The 17,534-nt window shown below is 65.9% G+C and overlaps 2 protein-coding genes across 8 annotated transcripts; both read left to right on the top strand.

Annotated features, from left to right (window-relative positions):
• Window positions 1-222: 222 nt before the first annotated feature.
• On the top strand, window positions 223-2,701 carry ATP5F1D (ATP synthase F1 subunit delta). 2 transcript variants are annotated; one of them, XM_089905816.1, is made up of 4 exons: window positions 223-864; window positions 1,269-1,422; window positions 1,915-2,003; window positions 2,123-2,701. In XM_089905816.1, exons 1-4 carry the CDS (start codon window positions 637-639, stop codon window positions 2,243-2,245), a joined length of 594 nt encoding a protein of 197 aa, XP_089761942.1. In that variant the 5' UTR covers window positions 223-636; the 3' UTR covers window positions 2,246-2,701. The 2 variants fall into 2 exon arrangements, with proteins under 2 accessions (XP_089761942.1, XP_022421443.1); XM_022565735.3 differs by having other exon boundaries at window positions 493-777.
• A 3,146-nt stretch (window positions 2,702-5,847) lies between these two features.
• On the top strand, window positions 5,848-15,245 carry MIDN (midnolin). 6 transcript variants are annotated; one of them, XM_089905811.1, is made up of 9 exons: window positions 5,848-5,966; window positions 7,179-7,806; window positions 8,848-8,935; window positions 9,122-9,184; window positions 11,220-11,276; window positions 11,360-11,665; window positions 11,819-11,966; window positions 12,196-12,441; window positions 13,179-15,245. In XM_089905811.1, exons 2-9 carry the CDS (start codon window positions 7,574-7,576, stop codon window positions 13,454-13,456), a joined length of 1,419 nt encoding a protein of 472 aa, XP_089761937.1. In that variant the 5' UTR covers window positions 5,848-5,966; window positions 7,179-7,573; the 3' UTR covers window positions 13,457-15,245. The 6 variants fall into 6 exon arrangements, with proteins under 6 accessions (XP_089761937.1, XP_022421440.1, XP_022421439.1 ...); XM_022565732.3 differs by having other exon boundaries at window positions 11,148-11,276; window positions 11,822-11,966; XM_022565731.3 differs by having other exon boundaries at window positions 11,148-11,276.
• The last annotated feature ends 2,289 nt before the right edge of the window (window positions 15,246-17,534 follow it).

The raw sequence follows: 17,534 nt of genomic DNA, 5'->3' as shown, positions 1-17,534 counted from the left end.
GGCGCGGCGCGCCCTCTGCCGGCGCCCTTAGGGGTGCAGCCAAGAGATTCCTACACCACTGGACGCTTACGGGAGCTGGACACTCCGCCTGGGATACCGTTCCCGGGACGCCTGCACCTCCTACAGTCACTGCCTGCCCCATCCGGCCCCCATACTCTGCTTTTTCATTTTAAAGTATTTGTCACCTCCTAACATACTGTACAATTTATTACGTTGAGTGTCTGTTAAACGCCCCCACCACCCCAAACTAGAGCAGGAATCTTAATATTTCCCTGATGTCTCCCCAGCGCCTGACATCCAATGAGCGCCCCCAAAATCTTGAATTAAGTGTCTTTTTCTCCGCGCGGGCTTCTGGTGCTCCCCGTGCAGAGCCGTGTAACCGACCCCCGCACCTGACCACCGGGCTGGGAGCTCTTGCCGGAAGGAAACTACAACCCCCAGCATGCCGCGCGTCCAGGCGGTTCGCCGTCTTCAACATCGCGCACAGCGCGCCGGTAGTCGTAGTTCGCGCCTGCGCCCTCGTCGGGATTCTTCTCCCAGAAGTCCTCGAGCGTCGTCTTCCTCGACCTCCAGGCCGCTGGCGTGCAGCCGGAGTCCGCCCGCCCCTGCTCTGCTCTCCGCCGTCCGCCCTCCATCATGCTGCCCGCTGCGCTCCTCCGCCGCCCAGGCCTGGGCCGCCTCGTGCGCCAGGCCCGCGCCTACGCCGAGGCCGCCGCTGCCCCGGCCCCCGCCGCGGGCCCGGGACAGATGTCTTTCACCTTCGCCTCACCCACGCAGGTTCGGACGTCCGCCGGGCTCGAGACCCCATTCTGGACCCCGCGCCCCTCCCCCGTGTGGCCCAGGATCCGAGCCCCCAACCCTCAGGTCGGCGACCCCCATTCCCGACCCGCGCCCCTCCCCCGTGTGGTCCGGGATCAGACCGCCCAACTTTCAGGTCGCTCCTCAGCCTCCCATTTTGATGTGCGCCCTTCCTCACGTGGTTCAGAACCTGAGTCCCTGGGCACCTTTTTTGTACGCTCCTCCCCAGGTGGCTCGCTGGTTCTGCCTTGACCGCGCCTCCTTACCCGAGGGCTAGGGTGCCTGGATTCCATTGTCAAGTAGACGAAGGCGCTGCAGTCCTGCACGAGGACCCCACCGAAGCATCGGCTGCCTCCGTGTCCCCCGTCAGCTTTCAGTCTTGCCTTGGCTGTTTAACTGCGGGGGAGACTTGACTGCTGTTCCCCGAGGGACTAGCCAGAAGTGACCCTTTCTTTATGTATCTTGTCTAGGTGTTCTTCAACGGCGTCAACGTTCGACAGGTGGACGTGCCCACGCAGACCGGAGCGTTTGGCATCTTGGCAGCCCACGTACCCACACTGCAGGTCCTGCGACCAGGGCTGGTTGTGGTCCACGCTGAGGACGGCACCATCTCCAAATACTTTGGTGAGTTGATTGGGAGGGCAGAGGAAAGGGGCTGGGTGGGAGATGCTTGTCTCAACGGGCTAGTTCTCATTTCATTTGGCAGTGTCAGGAAGAGCACCAAGGATATAGAACTCCCCGGCACTGGGCTGGGTGTGGTTAGGGATGTAAGTGGTCAGCAGTGGGCCGGGCGGGGGCCCATCGGAGGAGAAAGGATCCTCAATTCGGAAGAGGTTTTCCACAGCGTGGCCCCAGCGGTACAACCCAGACTGGAAATCAGCTTCGGCTCACTCCTAACCCTGGCTCAACTCCTGGGCTGCTGGGCAAAAGGAGGAGGCTCTGTCCCCATGTCCAGTCTACAGTAGATGCACTTGGTGGCCCCTGTTCACTTGTGTGCTGGGGCCTTTGGATCCTGGAGCCACGCTGTGTGGTCACCCTCCTGGCCCTGCAGGGGCTCTGGGGCTGACTGTGTCCCCACGCCCGTACATGGACCTCTCACTCCCCCTCCTCCTGCAGTGAGCAGTGGCTCGGTCACGGTGAACGCTGACTCTTCGGTGCAGTTACTGGCTGAGGAAGCCGTCACACTGGACATGTTGGATCTGGGGGTGAGTGTCCCAGGGGAAGCTGGTGCTCCGAGCTGCCACGAAATCCCCAACTGCAGGGAGGGAACAGGTACCGGGCTGGGCTCCTTGCTTCGCCCTCACCCGCCACCCACCCCCTGCAGGTGGCCAAGGCGAACCTGGAGAAGGCGCAGTCGGAGCTGTTGGGGGCCACGGACGAGGCCATGAGGGCCGAGATCCAAATCCGCATCGAGGCCAACGAGGCCTTGGTGAAGGCCCTAGAGTAGGCGGTGCATGCCCCATGCTGGCTCCGGCAGGGAGACTGGACCAGAGCTGGGCAGGGGATGGCCTGGCGTGAGGACCCAGTTCCTGTGGGTGCAGGATGTCTGGAAGGCTGGGGGAGTGATCCTGGGGGAGCCATCCTCTCTAGGAAGCCACCAGGGGGCAGCGCAGTGCCGGCGCCTGCCCAGAGCGCCTTTCAGGGCTCTGCCTCTCTGTGGTGAATAAACCAGGGAAACAAGCCAGCTCTGGCAGGCCTGGGGGCTGGCGTCAAGGTCGGGCACTTGCCCTACCCGTGAGGATTATTCTCACCCCGGAAGGCTCTTCCACCTCCTAAGATCTCCTCAACCTGACGTGCTGGCCACCACTCCTCTGCCGCATCTGTCGCAGAGACCTCTGCTCCCAGCCACCGGCAACGGACAGCCTGCTCCCTGCCCGAACCCTCATTAAACACCTGGAATCCAGTTTGCATACGCTGACTTTATCCTGCTTGGTGGTGGGCTTGGGACCTAGCACGGCCTCTCCCCCAGTGTCCTGTGTCTGCGCAGCGAGGTGGGGCAGCCAGTCTCAGCCTTCCCAGCTCAGCAGGCTGTAGTCTGAACCGCTTGGGGTGTTGGCGGTGCGGGCTCAGCTCGCAAAACTAGGCTGGGTTGTGGGAAGGCTGTTGGCTGTCACGCCGGGAGGGTGGGCACAGGTGAAGGTCACCAGCCAGGGCTGGGGATGGCAGGCAGCAGCGTGGCTGCCACTTCTGGGCTGGGCCTGGGCTGCTGGACAGACATGAGGCTCTGCCAGGTTCCAGACTGTGACGCCTGTCCCGTGGGCTCCCCGGCCCCGCCCCAGCTGCACTGGGAGGGGGTGGGTCCTGCCTGCTCCCACGGAGGCCCTGCCCTGTGCCTGCCTGGCCTGTGGGTGGCCCCAGCTGGCCAGGTGCCCGATCCCTGGTGGTGTTGGCACCTCTGTGGCACCCAGGCCCCTGGACTGGCCCCAGATGGGTGGGGTGGCCAGGCGGGGGCGGTCCTGGCACCTTGAAGCTTCAGGGCTGTCCTATTTCTTTCAGCCAGTAACTCACTTTTGCAACCATGGGGGTGACCCAGGCACTGGCCACCTCCTTGTCCCCCTCCCCGGCCCTGGGTCAGAGCAGAGCTGGTGGGGCCTTTCAGGGGGGTGAGTGTGTGGGAAAGCTTGGGTCTCTCTGTGTGTCACCGGCAGCCAGAAGGTGACGGAGAGGCCACTCCCGGGCTTGTCATTGGCACGGGTGGGCTGTGTGGTCTTGTGTCACGATCTTATGCGAATGACTGTCCCGTAGCTGCCTCTGAGGCTCGATGTCTGGGGAGTCTCCAGGCAAGCTTGCAGCTCTGGGCGGTGTCCGTCTGGGGCTTGCTCCTTCTGTGCAGGTGAGGTCCAAGCAGCCGGCCCCCACTTCCTCAGGAAACCCCAGCTCAGCTAAAGCTGGGACAGCCGTGGGGTCACAGGTGCAGCCCCACTCCTCCCCTCCTTGTCTCCCGGCTTAGAGCCCAGGTCTTCGAGTTCCTGGACTGGCTTCTCATCTGTTCTATAAATAAGAGCAAGGACACAGCTGGGGGCTGGCGGGGGCTTGTGGGAGGAGACCCTGTACCAGTGGTCCCCACACCAGGGAACCTGCCTGCACCATCACCCCCTGAGGCCACAGCCCGGGGTTATGGGACACAGCCACACAGCTAGGACCCCCCAGCATGGTGCAGGCCCCCTGGGGGATGTGCACGCCTCAGAGCCCGGCCTGGGGACACCTGCGCGCCCTGACAGCTTCAGGAACAGCCTGTGCTGGCCAGGCTGCATCCTGGGGTGGGAGGCACCCAGGGTGGGATGGGTCACGGGGCCAGGAACCAGGGGTCACGACCCCTTCTGAGAGTGCAGGCCTTGGGCCTTGTGGGGGCAGGCGGTGCCCAAGGGTTCATCTCCTTCCCAGGAAGGGGTCCCCTCGTGCTTTGAGTGCGCTCACGGCCTGGGACTGCCCCCCATAGCACAGGGATGCTATGAGTGGGAGAGAACAGGCCTTAGGCTGATCTGGCATGTTTATCAACTTGGACTTGCAAAGCCAGGCAGGGGCCACTGGTCTCCTGTGTGTGTGACCCTCAGGGGCCCCATGCCAGGAGACAGCCCACTTCCCTGCAGGCAGACGAACCAGCCCCAGTGAGATCACAGACGCGTTGGAGGTCTCAGCCGCACCCCACCCAGCACCACCTGCCCACCTGAGGGTCCCACCTGGCCCGTCCCTCCGTGAGCCCTCCAGCGTTCAGATGCTCCGGCTTCAGAGCGCACGGTCCCCTGTGCTGCCTTCCTGCTCTCTCTGCAGGCAGAGCAGGCCGGGCCCGCAGACCCTCAGCCCGGCCCCATCACCGGGTCTCGGGGCACTTGTGAGAGCCTCCGGTGCTTTGCGCTCACTTGCTTCTCATCTGAGCACTGTTCTGTTTGTCTGGCAAACTCCTATCCGTGCCTCAACCCCAGCCTCCTGATCCCTCCCTCAAGCCCAGCCCTGACCCTATGGGGCTGGGAGTGTCTGGGTGTGCCTGTGAGAGGGTGGGGGGCCAGAGGCTGCAGGAGCCCTTGGGTGGGAGCAGGAGGCAGACCTGGAAAGGAGCACAGCCCTGGGAGGGGCCCCCAGGGCAAGGCTGGGGGCGGAGGTGGTCAGGTCAGATAAAGGGAGACACCAGATAAGTGGACAAGTGGCCTGGGGTCCCCCTCCTCTGGACAGAGAGGGAGGTACGACTGAGAGGGCCCTACCCTCAGCCAGGGTCATTCTTAGAAAGCCCTCTTACACAGGGCGACCTGTAGGGACACACCTGAGGACATGCCAGGCTTCTGCCTGTTAATGGCTGTGTGGCCTCAGTTTACTCACCTGTAAAATGGGTAGGGTGATTACGCCCACCACAAAGGCAGGATACCAGCAGGTGAGCATGCCTGATGGGATGATGGCAATATTGCCAGGCCTAGGTGAGGGCCCCACATCCCCAGGCTCCAGAGTGAGGTCCGCTGTGTTCTCTCACTTCATTCTACTGCCACCCTGCAGAAACTGAGGCTCACAAAGGTCAGTGCCCTACGGGATCACAAAGCCCAGCGGGTGGTGACTGGATGCACAAGGCAGGCCTGGCCCTGGTGAATCGCTCCATAAATGCCCTCTGAGGTCACCGTTAAGGGATGCAGTTGGCTGGGCCGCCAGGGCAGCTGGCTGGGGCCCCCCCACTGCAGGCAGGTGACCCCAGCCTGTTTTCCTGGACCGAGGCCGCTGACTCGGGCCCCCCTTACCGCTCCCCCATGCGGGCGCCCCCAGGCGGAAGCACTCGGCCAGAAAGGGGGCGGGGCAGAGAATCCAGCTGTGCACCCCGAAACCCCGTAGCACGGGCCGGAGTGCCGGTGCGCCCGAGTCGTCAACGCGGCTGACCGTGACCCCGGGTTCGTAGCATTCAAGGAGCGCCACCCCCTCCCCGTTTAAAATGCGAGATTTAGGGGGCGGGTGGCCCAGGCCCGACGGCGCCCCAGGGCCCTGGCCGGCAGGCAGGGGCGGGGGCCGGCCTGCGTCACCGCCTGCCCGGCCCCCCGCCCCCTGGCCGCCCAAACTCCACCCCGAGGGAAGGCGGTGCGGATAAAGGCTCGGGGGCCGCCCGCTCGGCCCCAGACCGGCTCCGCCACCGCGCACTCGGCCCGGACGTGGGTACACTCAGGACAGTTGGGACTTCGGACTTGCCTCTCCCGGTGAGTGGGGGGCGGGACCCCGCGGGCCGAGGAAGGGGGTTCTCACTCTAGGCTCTTGAGGGTGCCCCACTTTTCTTTGTTCTTTGAGCAGGTAGTGTTCAAAGGTGTCTCCAGCCCTGGGAAGCCCCCCGGGACGTGGAGTGGGAGGCACTCGGCGCAGCCAGCACAGCCCGGGAGGGACCTCTGCCCCCGCCCCGCCCCCCGGGCACTCCCCCTCCCCGAGAGTGACCTTGAGCTAGTTGCCTTTCCGGCCTCAGTTTCCCCGAATGTGAGGCCCCAGTCTCCTGACTTGGAGGCTTCATACCCCTAGCGAGGCTCCCACAACGCCCGCAGTCCCGTCGGACTGCCCCCGTCCCTGGAGGCCTCGGCGACCCCTCCCCGGGTCTCCGGGCAGCGCTCCCAGGTGGGGCCGGCAGAGGGCGCGCCGGCGCTGCTGACTCACCGCAGCCCCGAGCGGCGCGCGCGGGCGCAGCCGGGGACGCCGCGTCACGTCACGGCTCGGGCGGGCGCGAGTTGGGAAGCGGGCCTGGCCCGCGGGACGGGGGTGGGACGCGAGGTGGCACCGGCGCGGGAGGGCCTCTCCGGCACCGGCCACGTCACCACGGCACCGGCCACGGGGGTGCAGGCCCCGCCCGCAGCTCCACCCTTTGCCGGGGCTTCACGCCTCACGGGTGGGGGGCACCCCGGACCGACCCTCCCGCGAGCCCCCCAGCCTGGGCTCGGCCACGAGGCGCGGGGACAGCGTCCAGCTTCCGCTAGCGGCGGCTTCCCGGATCGGCGCTTGGGGAAGGCCCCGGCTTCCTGCTCCTTCGGCGCGCAGCCACTGCCCTCCCCCACGGCGCGCCGCCCCAAGCCTGGGTCCCGCGCCCCCCGGGCCGGGCCGCCCGCCCTTTGTTGCGGGCCCGGGCCTTATGAATGGCCGCGGCGGGGCGGGGGCGCGGAGGCGGGCCAGAGCGGCACCGGCCCCGCCCCTGCCGCGCTCCGCTTGGCCAACGGGACAGGGGCGGAGCGAGGGGCGGGTACGCGCGGCCACGTGGGGCGGTGCCGCGGGGGCTCCCATTGGCCGGCCCGTGTGGCCGACTGGGCGTTCAGCACGCGCTGATTGGTCGGCGCGGGCCGGCGGAGTAAGTAGTGAATGGGAGGGGGCGGAGGCCCCGCCCCTCGGGACGTTGATACATTATAACTTTTTTTTCTTGTTACTTTCACCCCCAGATCCTCCGGCGGCGACGGCGGCGGCGGCTGTTGCTAAGGGAGGGGACGCGCGGGGAAGCTCGGCCCGAGCGGCAGACGGCCCTGAGCGCGGCCGGCTGAGTGGCGCCCCCTCCTCCGGGACCCTTTCCCGCGCCCGCCGCCCTTGAAAGGAGCTGAGAGTGTAGTCCCCACCCAGGAAGGTGCCCCGACGAGCCGACGCGACTCCGGAGCGCCACTCGGATTTTTGATTCTTGATTCGCCTTCCGCTCCTGGGACCTTCTCGAAGGGAAAGCGCGCTGCCCCCCGCCCTCAGGGGCCCCGAGGACCCCTGTTTGGGGAGCCCCCCCGCCCTGCCCGGAGGCGCGGCAAGAATTGGCGGCGCCCCGCGGACTCCAGCCCCCCAGCGCGGGCCGGGGATGGAGCCGCAGCCCGGCGGCGCCCGGAGCTGCCGGCGCGGTGCCCCCGGCGGTGCCTGCGAGCTGGGCCCGGCGGCCGAGACGGCGCCCATGAGCCTGGCCATCCACAGCACGACGGGCACCCGCTACGAGCTGTCGGTGCCCCCCGACGAGACGGTGGAGGGGCTGCGCAAGAGGCTGTCCCAACGCCTCAAAGTGCCCAAGGAGCGCCTGGCGCTGCTCCACAAAGACACGTAGGTACCGCGCGCCCCCAGCCCCCGCGCCCCCCGGGCCCGCCGCCCCCTCTGGCCCCGGCCCCGGGGCGGGAACAAAGAGCGCGCCGCTCGGGGAAGGAAGGGGGCGGCCAGACGGGGGGCGGGGGCGCGCCGCGCGCTCTCGGGCGCCCTCTGCTCGGCCCTGCCAGTCTTGGCCCCCTCCCCCGCCCGGGGTCGCTGCACAAAGGCGGCTGCGAGGGCGCCTCGGGTCGGGCTTAGGCGGCGTCCCCCACCGGAAGGCAGGAGTCCCGGGCGGCGCGGGGGTCATAGCTACGGGGGTGGGGGGCGCGGCGGCTGCCTCCTCTGCCTGCGACCCACCGGCTTCCGCATTTGCTCGGCGGCCCCCTCTGCGTCTGGCTGCCTCTCCCCCCACTTGCGTCTCTCTGCCCCCCTTTGTTCTCGCCACCAAGCCCTTCCCGCAGTCTCCCCCTCCCCCCCCGCCATTTAAATCGCCTCCAAGCCGGGAGCCCTCCCTCCGCGGGCCTCCGGGGACACGCAGTGTCCATCCCCAGCGGAGGGGCCCCGGTGGGGGAGGGGCGGGAGGGGGAGGGTCTCCTTTGTCTGAGAGGCGGCCGCGGCGGCGGCCTGCGCCAGGGAGGGAGGGAGGGAGGAGGGGAGGCCCGCCCGGCGAAGCCCGGAAAGGCTAAGCGCTTGGCCCGCAGGGACAGCCCAGGCCCCGGTGGTTGAATTACAGGGGGGCGGCCCCAGGGTTGGGGGAGGGTGCCAAGGGACTCGCTGGGCCTAGATGGTGAAAACGTGCCTCGCTGAGGCGCAGAGGGAGTGCCCCCAGTCCAGAGTTGGGGTTCCTTGGAAGAAGGGGTCTGCACCGTCAGCAGGGGCTCCCAGGGTCTGACCTCAACCACGCACACACTCAGGTCTCTGGATCTGGAGACCAGGAAGGGGTGGGGGTGATGGACGCCTGTCTCTACCCCACGAGCCCAGCCCTCCCCCGCGGACTCCGCTTCCGAGCCCCTGCCTTGTCTCGGTGTAGCCTCACCCTCTTCCTTCCTCCCCACTCAGCCGGCTCAGTTCGGGGAAGCTGCAGGAGTTCGGCGTGGGGGATGGCAGCAAGCTGACGCTCGTGCCCACCGTGGAGGCGGGCCTCATGGTAAATGGATGGGGCAGTGCGCCTCGAGGCCCCACACTGACAGGCAGTCCCCTCCCCTGCAAGCACAGTCCCCATCACACACTGGACCCCTTCCCCTCAGGGCCACCCACCCCACCCATCAAGCGGGGCCCTCCCAACCCCGGTGCTCGGGTGCGCCCTCAGGGTCTCTTCTTCCTCTCTCTGTAGTCTCAGGCCTCCAGGCCAGAACAGTCTGTGATGCAGGCCCTCGAGAGCTTGACTGAGACCCAGGTAAGACCCGCGCCGGCCCCCTCCTGGCCCTTGGGGGCAGCAGGCCCAGTGCCCGGCCACTCTGGAGAGCCTGGGGGTTGTTTGTGCTCCCAGCAGGCCTGTGAGGAGGGGAGGGGACGCGCCACTCCGCCTTCGTGCCAGCTTGGCCTGGTCACCCAGCTTCCTATTCCTCCTCCCCGCCCCCCCAGCACTCACCACCTGACCTTGAGAGCCTTCACTCCCACGGTGGCCACCATGGGGGAGGGGGCCTAGCTTTCACAAGCCTGCCTGCGGGGTGACCTTGGCCCATGCTCCCACACCACCGGGCCTGCGTCCCCAGCCCCACCAGTCCCCAGCCCCACCAGCCATGCCGAGGCACTCTCCCCCCTGCCCCACTGTGGTTTCCCCAGAGCGACCTTTTTAACATTTCTGATGGGGGGGGAGGGATGGGACTGGGTGATACTCTTTCCGCCTTCCGTGACCCCATTGCAAGGGGTGGGGAGTCACCCCTCCCTCTCCTCCCTCTGCCCTTTGTTCTCTGCCCCAAAAGGGGGAGGGGGCGGGGGCGCCCAGCCCCTGGGGCCAGCACAGACCAGACAGGATGTTAGGAAAATATTTAGTAAGCGCCCGGGAGGGCGATGAGGAGGAAGGCTGGGGCTGGCCCACACTGGGTTCCCGGTTTTGTTGCAGCTTTTTTCTTTCCTCCTCCTTTCCTCATTTTTCTGGCAGCAGGGCCCTCCTCCCAGGAGGGTGACACAGGCCTCAGCTATCTGCCCGCTGCCAGGGTGGGGGTGGCAGGTCCCCGGCCTCAGGAACCTGCTCAGCGGCTTCCCTTCCTCCTGCCCTGAGGCCCTTGCCCCCTCCCGGCGTTTAGCATCCTGCCCTCACCAGCCAGCTGGCGCGGAGGAGGGGGGGGGACCCAGGAGCTGGGTGGTCTGCCGTCAGGAGGAGCAGTGGGGTGGGGGGAGAGCCAGGGTCCCTGGAGTCGGGTGGGGCTAGTGTGTGCTTTCCTGGGGCAGATGTGAACTGAGCTCCCTGCTCCTGGGGGGGCTGTGGTTGGCAGGGGGCCCCTGGGCGTGTTTGGTTCACATCCGCTGCAGGGTGTCTACGTCAGGAGGGAGATGGGAGGCTCTGGGCGGAGTGACTGGGCTCCCAGAGCTGCTTCTCCGCCTGGCACCGAGTCATGCCTGCCCGTTCACCCTCCCCTGGGAGGAAGTTGCAGGGTGGAGTGTGGGGGGGACACCCTAGCTGCTCTTGGGAAGCCACCCCAGGCCCTTCCTGCAAAGGGCATCTCTGGGGCTGGGGAGGGCGTGTGCACAAGGACTGCGGGGTGGGGGCTGCACTCGGCCCGCCTCCTTTGCCTTCTCCCCATGGCCCCCAAGCAGGGAAGGTTACGCCAGCCGCTGCCAGCAGGGAGGGGGTGGTTCTGAGTCATCTCGGCCTGTGTCACTTCTCAGAAACCTCCGCCCCATCCCTGCCCGGGGAGAGCACGGCACTGGCCGGGCCCCAGAGGAGGGGTCCAGTGCAGATGGGGGTCGTATGCACCCCTCGCCCACTGCGAAGGGGTTGCCAGACTGAAGGTTCACGTTTGAATGGGCTGTGTTGAAGCCCTGGGAGACTCGAGCCCCAGGGAACCGGTCAGGGTCCCCCCCCAGCGCCCGCGGAGGCAACGCCTCCCCCTCAGCCTCGGCCCCGCCCAGGACAGATAAATATTTATCTTGAGAAAGCAAAGGTTAGGACAAGAATTTGTCCAGGAATTTCGCCCACTCGCTGTTCCAGTGGCTTAGCTGGGAGGGGGCCTGAGCTAGGCCCCTGCAGTGTTCACAGGCGAGAGAGGGTGGGGTAGAGGTGTGAGGTGAGGGTTCTTTGAGAACAGTGATTGCTGGCTGGGCCCCGCCCCCTCTGGCCTCGGTTTCCCCTTGAAAGAACCAAGCTGGCCAGGGCGGGCCAGGCCCCCGTCTCACCCGCCTCTGTCCCCCCACAGCCCCCAGCGGCGCCCAGCCCGGGCCGGGCTGGCGGAGGCAGCTTCCGGAAATACCGATTCATTTTATTTAAGCATCCGTGGCACCGACAGGGACCCCAGAGCCCAGAGAGGGGCGGCGAGAGGCCCCAGGTCACGCAGCGCGGGGGGCCGGGCCGGGCCGGGCTGGGGGCACCACAGGCTGGAGCCCTGGGCTGACGGGCCGCTCTCTGCAGGTCAGTGACTTCTTGTCGGGCCGCTCGCCGCTGACCCTGGCGCTGCGCGTGGGTGACCATATGATGTTCGTCCAGCTGCAGCTCGCAGCCCAGCACGCCCCACTGCAGCACCGCCACGTGCTGGCTGCCGCCGCTGCTGCCGCCCGTGGAGACCCCAGCGTGACCACCACCCCTGTGTCCTCTCCCTGCCGGCCAGTGTCCAGTGCCACCCGCGTCCCCCCAGTGCCCACCGGCCCTGCGCCCACGTCCTCCCCTGTCACGGCCGGCTCCTTCCGCTCCCACTCGGCCTCTGCCACCTGCCCCGAGGTGAGTCTGGGGGAGGACGTGGTGGGAGAACGTCAGAGCCCTGGATACGTCTTTTGTATCAAGGGCCATCCCCAGACCCTGGGCTGGTGTTGGTCTGGTGGGTGATCCCCTGACCCTGAACCCCAAAGCTCATGTGCCTCCCTCCCCCATCAGCAGATGGACTGCTCTCCCCCCGCCAGCACCGGTGCCAGCCCCACGTCCCCCGCTGGGGGCAGCCCCACGTCCCGCTCCCGCAAACCTGGCGCAGTCATCGAGAGCTTCGTGAACCACGCCCCGGGGGTCTTCTCAGGGACCTTCTCTGGTAGGTGTTGTGGCGTGCCCTGCGAGCAGTCACGTGAACCCACGCCAGGCGTGGGACACACTCCCCGGGATCCCCACGCGTGTGCCCGGCCATACAGCAGGCCACGTGTTCTCATGGGTGGGTGCGAGTGCCTGTGTCACCCAGGGGTTCTGCCTACACATGTGGGACCCAGGCACTGCCGAGGCCTCACATCCACCACTGGGGTCCTCATCCACACCCCTTCCCGCAGGTACGCTGCACCCTAACTGCCAGGACAGCAGCGGGCGGCCGAGGCGGGACATCGGCACCATCCTGCAGATCCTCAACGACCTCCTGAGTGCCACGCGGCACTACCAGGGCATGCCCCCATCGCTGACCCAGCTGCGGTGCCACGCCCAGTGTGCCCCGGACCTCGCCCCCAAAACTACCTCCTGCGAGAAGCTGGCGGCCGCGGCCCCGGCCTCCCTGAGCCAGGCCCGCCTGTGCAAGCCCCCGGGTGAGTGTCCACCCCCACCCCACCCCGTCCTGGGTCTCTCAAGGCCCCTCTGTGCGCCTCTCAGAGCAGCTGAGCCGCTGGTGGCGGGGAGGGGGCCGCCAGCTGCCACTCGCCCTGCTTTGCAGGCGCGTGTAGAGAAGGGAGTGTGTGTGCTGGGGGCACACAGCATCTTTGTGCCCTCCCCGGGGGGGGAGTCCATCCTCACTTCCTCCTCGCCCCCCTCGGGCACCTTCTCCAGATGGTGCGTGGGGCCTCTGTGAATGGGCCAGTCAGGCTGAGGAGGGGGTTAGCTTCCCCCTCCCGCTCAAGGGCGGTCTCCGCCGCCCTACCACCACAGCCATCTCGTTATTCCAGACGCCTCCGGAGTCCTGTAGAACCGTGATGTGGGCCCCCAGGCCCGGTCTCAAAGGGGAAACCAAGGCACAGCCTGAGTCCTACCCTGGGTCACAGAAATAGCCTAAAGGGTTCAAGCTCCCGCTCATTTTTATGCTAGCCGTGTCCCTGGTGCCTGGCTCAGGCCAGCCCCTGCCCTCATGGAGCTCACAGCCTGCTGTTCAGCAGACGTGGAATTAATGACCTAAAGGTTCAGCAGACCCTCTTGACCCACTCACTCGCTGGTGGGAGCGTCCACGAGAGCTGGACCGGGCCTGATGCCCATCTGCTGGGGGTCCTCGCGTTTGGTTGGCGGTCTGGCCTCCAAGGGGCCCTCACGGTCATGGTCACTGCCGCCTCTGCAGGGGACCGGCTGCGGCAGACAGAAAACCGAGCCACCCGCTGTAAGGTGGAGCGCCTGCAGCTGCTGCTCCAGCAGAAACGGCTCCGCAGAAAGGCCCGGCGTGACGCCCGGGGCCCCTACCACTGGCCGCCCAGCCGCAAGGCCGGCCGCAGCGATAGCACCGGCGGCGGAGGAGGCGGCGGCCCCAGTGAGGCAGCTGGCTTGGGCCTTGACTTCGAGGACGCCGTCTGGAAGCCAGAAGTGAACCCCGACATCAAGTCAGAGTTCGTGGTGGCCTAGGAACCCTGTCCCTCGCCCAGGGTGGCCTGTGAGCGTGGCCCCACGCGGGAGGGCCAGCGGCCGGCTGGTGCAGTGGGGCACTTCCCCCTCCCGGTTACGCGGCCTTTTTTTTTTTTTTTTTTTTTTTTTTGAAATTTCACTTCCTACCGTGGTTTTCCAAACTCTCCATGGACTTGGGTTCCTGCCTCCTCGGTTTGGCTCACACTGCCCGCCCCTCCCTCCACCTCCCATCCTCATCCCCGACCTGGTCGGGTCCCTCCCGCCCACCTTCCCAAGCTCCAAATATGTAGCAGTCTTTCCAGATGGTTGAGAGCGGAGACAAGGAAGCCGCCCCCCACTTCCGTTCTGCCGCCCTCCCCACCCTTTTCAGGTTGAAGTCAAAAATGTAGATGCCTCATTATGCACTTTACAGACAGGGGAGGGGGCCGCGGAGAGGAGAGGCCCCCACCACAAACCCTGGCCCTAAAACAACTCGGCAGGTGCGACCTTGACCACCAGGGACTGTTTCTCTTCCACATCCGTACTCTTTTCTCTTCCTGGTCTCTCCTTTTCCATTTTTCTTTTTCCTGGGAAAGAAAAGAAAAGCCGTTTCAGGGGAGAGGCTGGCCAGAGCCTGCCTTTCGGTGTGGGCTGGGGTGCGTGGCGGGGGGGACCCTTTCCTGCCAGGAAAGGAGAGGGAGGGAGGGGTGGTGCCCGCCGCCAGCCTGCACCCCGTCCACGCACTGTGCGACTTCCTTCAGCGCTACCCCACCGCCCCACCCCGTTTTTCTGAGCTTGGGGTATTTATAGACTATTAATTTTCTGACTGAGCCAATAGTGGTTGGGAATCTCTTGAAAAATACGGAGAGCAATGGCTGGGGGGGCGGGCTTGACGCCCCCAGCCCTCCTTCCCCACCCAACCTGAGGGATCTGGGCCTGTGGACTGTGTCTGGGGGCCCTCCTGCAGCTGGGAGGGGAGGGGAGGGGGTGCTGAGCTGTGAAACCCCAGGAGGGGCAACGCTGTGTAGCATTAACCCCCTTGGGGGGGGTTCGCTGCTGGTCTAATTTGGACCCTCCCCACTCATGCCCATGCCCCAGGGGCATCCCCCAGGGCAGAGGGACAGACCTCTCCCCCCTTACTGGGGCCATTTCAGTGGGGTGGAGGATTTTTTTCATTCACTTTTATTTTTTACTGATAAAGGAGATGTTTGGGCCCTGCCCCCCCACCTGTCAGTCTCGTCCTGGCCCCGCCCCTCTGTGCTGCGCAACACCCCTCGCCCTCTGCCTGCCCCTCCCTCCTAGATGAACCCCAAGTCCTCACCCTGCCCCCGATTATGTGTTTAAAGTTAATGGTTTCAGATGTGAACATCTTGTGTTAACTGTAGCTCTGTACATTTTTTGTGGGGGGGGGGTGGGCAGGGAGGGGTCAGAGGGTAGGGGTCAAGGATCTTTGTTTTTGTTTTCGTTTTTCCAAAAAAAAAGAAAAAAGAAAAAAAGGGGCGGGTTTGTTTTTGAAGCGCTGTCTTGGATATCTATTTAATGTGTGTTCTGATGGGGTTTTTTTTTTTAACGATTTTTAAATAACGTCTGTGCCTCCACTGGTCTGAGAGTGGAGGCCCCAAGCAGGAACCGCCCACCCCTCTCTGCCCTCTCCAGGGCCCCCCCAAGAAAGCATTACCCACCCTCGGGGGGTCGGGCTGTGGGGTGTCCCAGCACCTTGCGGGAGTTTCCTGTATGAAAACATGAAATTGGAAAAGAAAAAAGCCTCCACAAACACCGTGATTTCAAGGAATAAACAAAATGAAACGAGTGAACCTCCGGCCTGCTCATCTCGGGGGGCGGGGTGGTCTTGGCTGTCACAGAGTGGGCTGAGTACGGTAGGGGGTGATCTGTCTCAGGAGGGTCGGGTTGGATGCTGGGGTAGCCCGCCACACCAGGGAGTGGGAGGCGGAACGTGCTCCCAGGGCGCCCAGCGGGGGGAGGGGCGCGTCCCGGAACAGTTCCCACGCCCCCTCCCCGCTTTGGGGTGAGGGTGGGCAGGAAGCCGCCTGGCGGGGGAGGGAGGGCCGGCCACTTCCCGGTACCCAAGGCCGGAAGTCCTGCAGGGTGTGGGCACGGGGCTGCCAGCCTGCGTGCCCTGGGTGGGGCCTCTCCGTTCTAGGCTCTAAAGTGGGCTACAGGGGGCTTCCCTGGTGGCGCAGTGGTTGAGAGTCCGCCTGCCGATGCAGGGGACACGGGTTCGTGCCCCGGTCCGGGAAGATCCCACATGCCGCGGAGCGGCTAGGCCCGTGAGCCATGGCCGCTGAGCTTGCGCGTCCGGAGCCTGTGCTCCGCAACGGGAGAGGCCACAACAGGGAGAGGCCCGCGTACCACAAAAATAAATAAATAATAAAGTGGGCTGCGGGCGAGCCCAGGGACTCAGTCTCCAGGGAGACCTGGCTGCAGGCTCTGCGCCACGGTTTCCCCAGCCCCAGAAAGGGGGAAGCAGCTCCATCTGCCCGCCCACGCGTGGGGGGCCCAGCCTGAGGACCCCTGACCCGAGCCCCCCCCTGGGGTATGGCGCCAGGCCTCCAGAGCACCCCCTCTCCCTCCCACAGTCAAGCCAGGGCCTGGGGCTGGCGCTCGAGGCCTCCCGGTTTGGCTCCACCCCAGCCCTGCGTGGACTCCCTTCGGCCTGCCCGGCCTTGCATTCCAGCGCTCCCCATCCCTGACCATCGGGATTAAGCCTCCGGGCCGTGCCCTACCCAGGAACACCCCTAGCCAGCGCCCCTGCTTTGCCTGGGAACTTCCCCTGTCTGCAACTCCCACCCCTGCCCACCTGGAGCTCCCTGAGGGCCGGGCCAGGTGGCGAGTCCCACCTTCATCCACTTTGGGGCTGGGCAAAGACACAATCACAACAACACTGAAGGTCATTTCGCATGTATTTCCTCACTTAACGCAGCCACCTAAGAGAACTAATTACCCTCCCATTTGGTAGATGAGAAAACCGAGGCCCGAAGAGAAATACCGTTTGCTCCAGAGCACTGGGGTGACTGTTACATTAGCGACCACCATCCCCGGGCTGATTTCTGATAGCCCAAGACCCTGCCCTCCCAAGCCTCAGTTCTAGGAGTCCCGCCCATGGGGAAGGGAAACAGGTGCAGTCCCAGGAGTGTCCTGGGAGCAGCTTGCTAAGGCCTTTCTGTCCCTCCTGCCACCCTGTCACCCCCAAATCATCGCACGCCCACGCCAGGAAGGTAGGATACCCAGGTCAGGCTGATCCCTTCAGACCTTCAGGTCAAACGTACCCGCGGGCCCGGAGGACCGCAGGGTGGAAGTATGGGTGGGACAGCTCAGGTCGAACCCCCTGCCCACGCAGCCGGGTCCCCGGAGGTCAGGGCTGTGACCCAGGTGGCCGCTACAGGGCTAGGTGGGAGATGCGGAAGGAGGGAGCAGATGGCGGCACCCGCTGAATCACGGGGGCTGTGTCTGCATGCTGCAGAGCAGGGGGCACTTGGTCTACTGCCGGGGAACTCACTCCTCAGGGCGCTGCCTGGCGCCCAGCCCTGGTGTCCGAGGGTCACAGTCCTGGCCGGGAGTCCTAGAAGAACCCCACCCTGGTTGGGTGCTGCGGCCATTAGCCCCTTCCCACTGCGCGGGCCTGAAACGCACACACCTGAGGCGGGGGCTGAGTGGAGAGGTGCCCAGCCAAGGGGGTGCAGCGACCGGAGAGGCTGCACGCCAGGCCACGTGGGCGTGGGCAGCACGGAAAGGTAAACCGAGGCCCAGAGTAGGCAGGGGCCGCGGAATCACAGGGGGCGGGGACAGCCCTGCACCGCCCCCTCCCCCCATTGAGGAAAAAGTTGAATGGGAGGGGGCGGCCCCCGGAAGCCCGCAGGGATGGAAACGCGGCTTCCATGGCAACGCGCCGCGAACCGGGCCTGACGTCACCGTGGGGAGGGCGCCCCGCCCGCCCCCGTCCTCGCGTCGGGCGGCCCAGGCCCCGCCCACCCCTGGGACGCCTCATTGGTGGCCACGTCGTTCGCTCTTCCGCATGCACCAATAGCTGTGCGGGGTTGCCGCCCGGAGGTGGGACTGCGGCGTGGCCCGGCTGAGTGCG

This window comes from Delphinapterus leucas, unplaced genomic scaffold, assembly GCF_059928025.1.
Source record: "Delphinapterus leucas isolate spDelLeu-1000000601 "Yukka" unplaced genomic scaffold, BTC_Dleu_Yukka2 spDelLeu_asBTCV2_sq25, whole genome shotgun sequence".
Lineage (NCBI taxonomy): Eukaryota > Metazoa > Chordata > Mammalia > Artiodactyla > Monodontidae > Delphinapterus > Delphinapterus leucas.
Note: the sequence above shows the minus strand (reverse complement) of the source record. Positions and strands in the feature narration are given on the sequence as shown.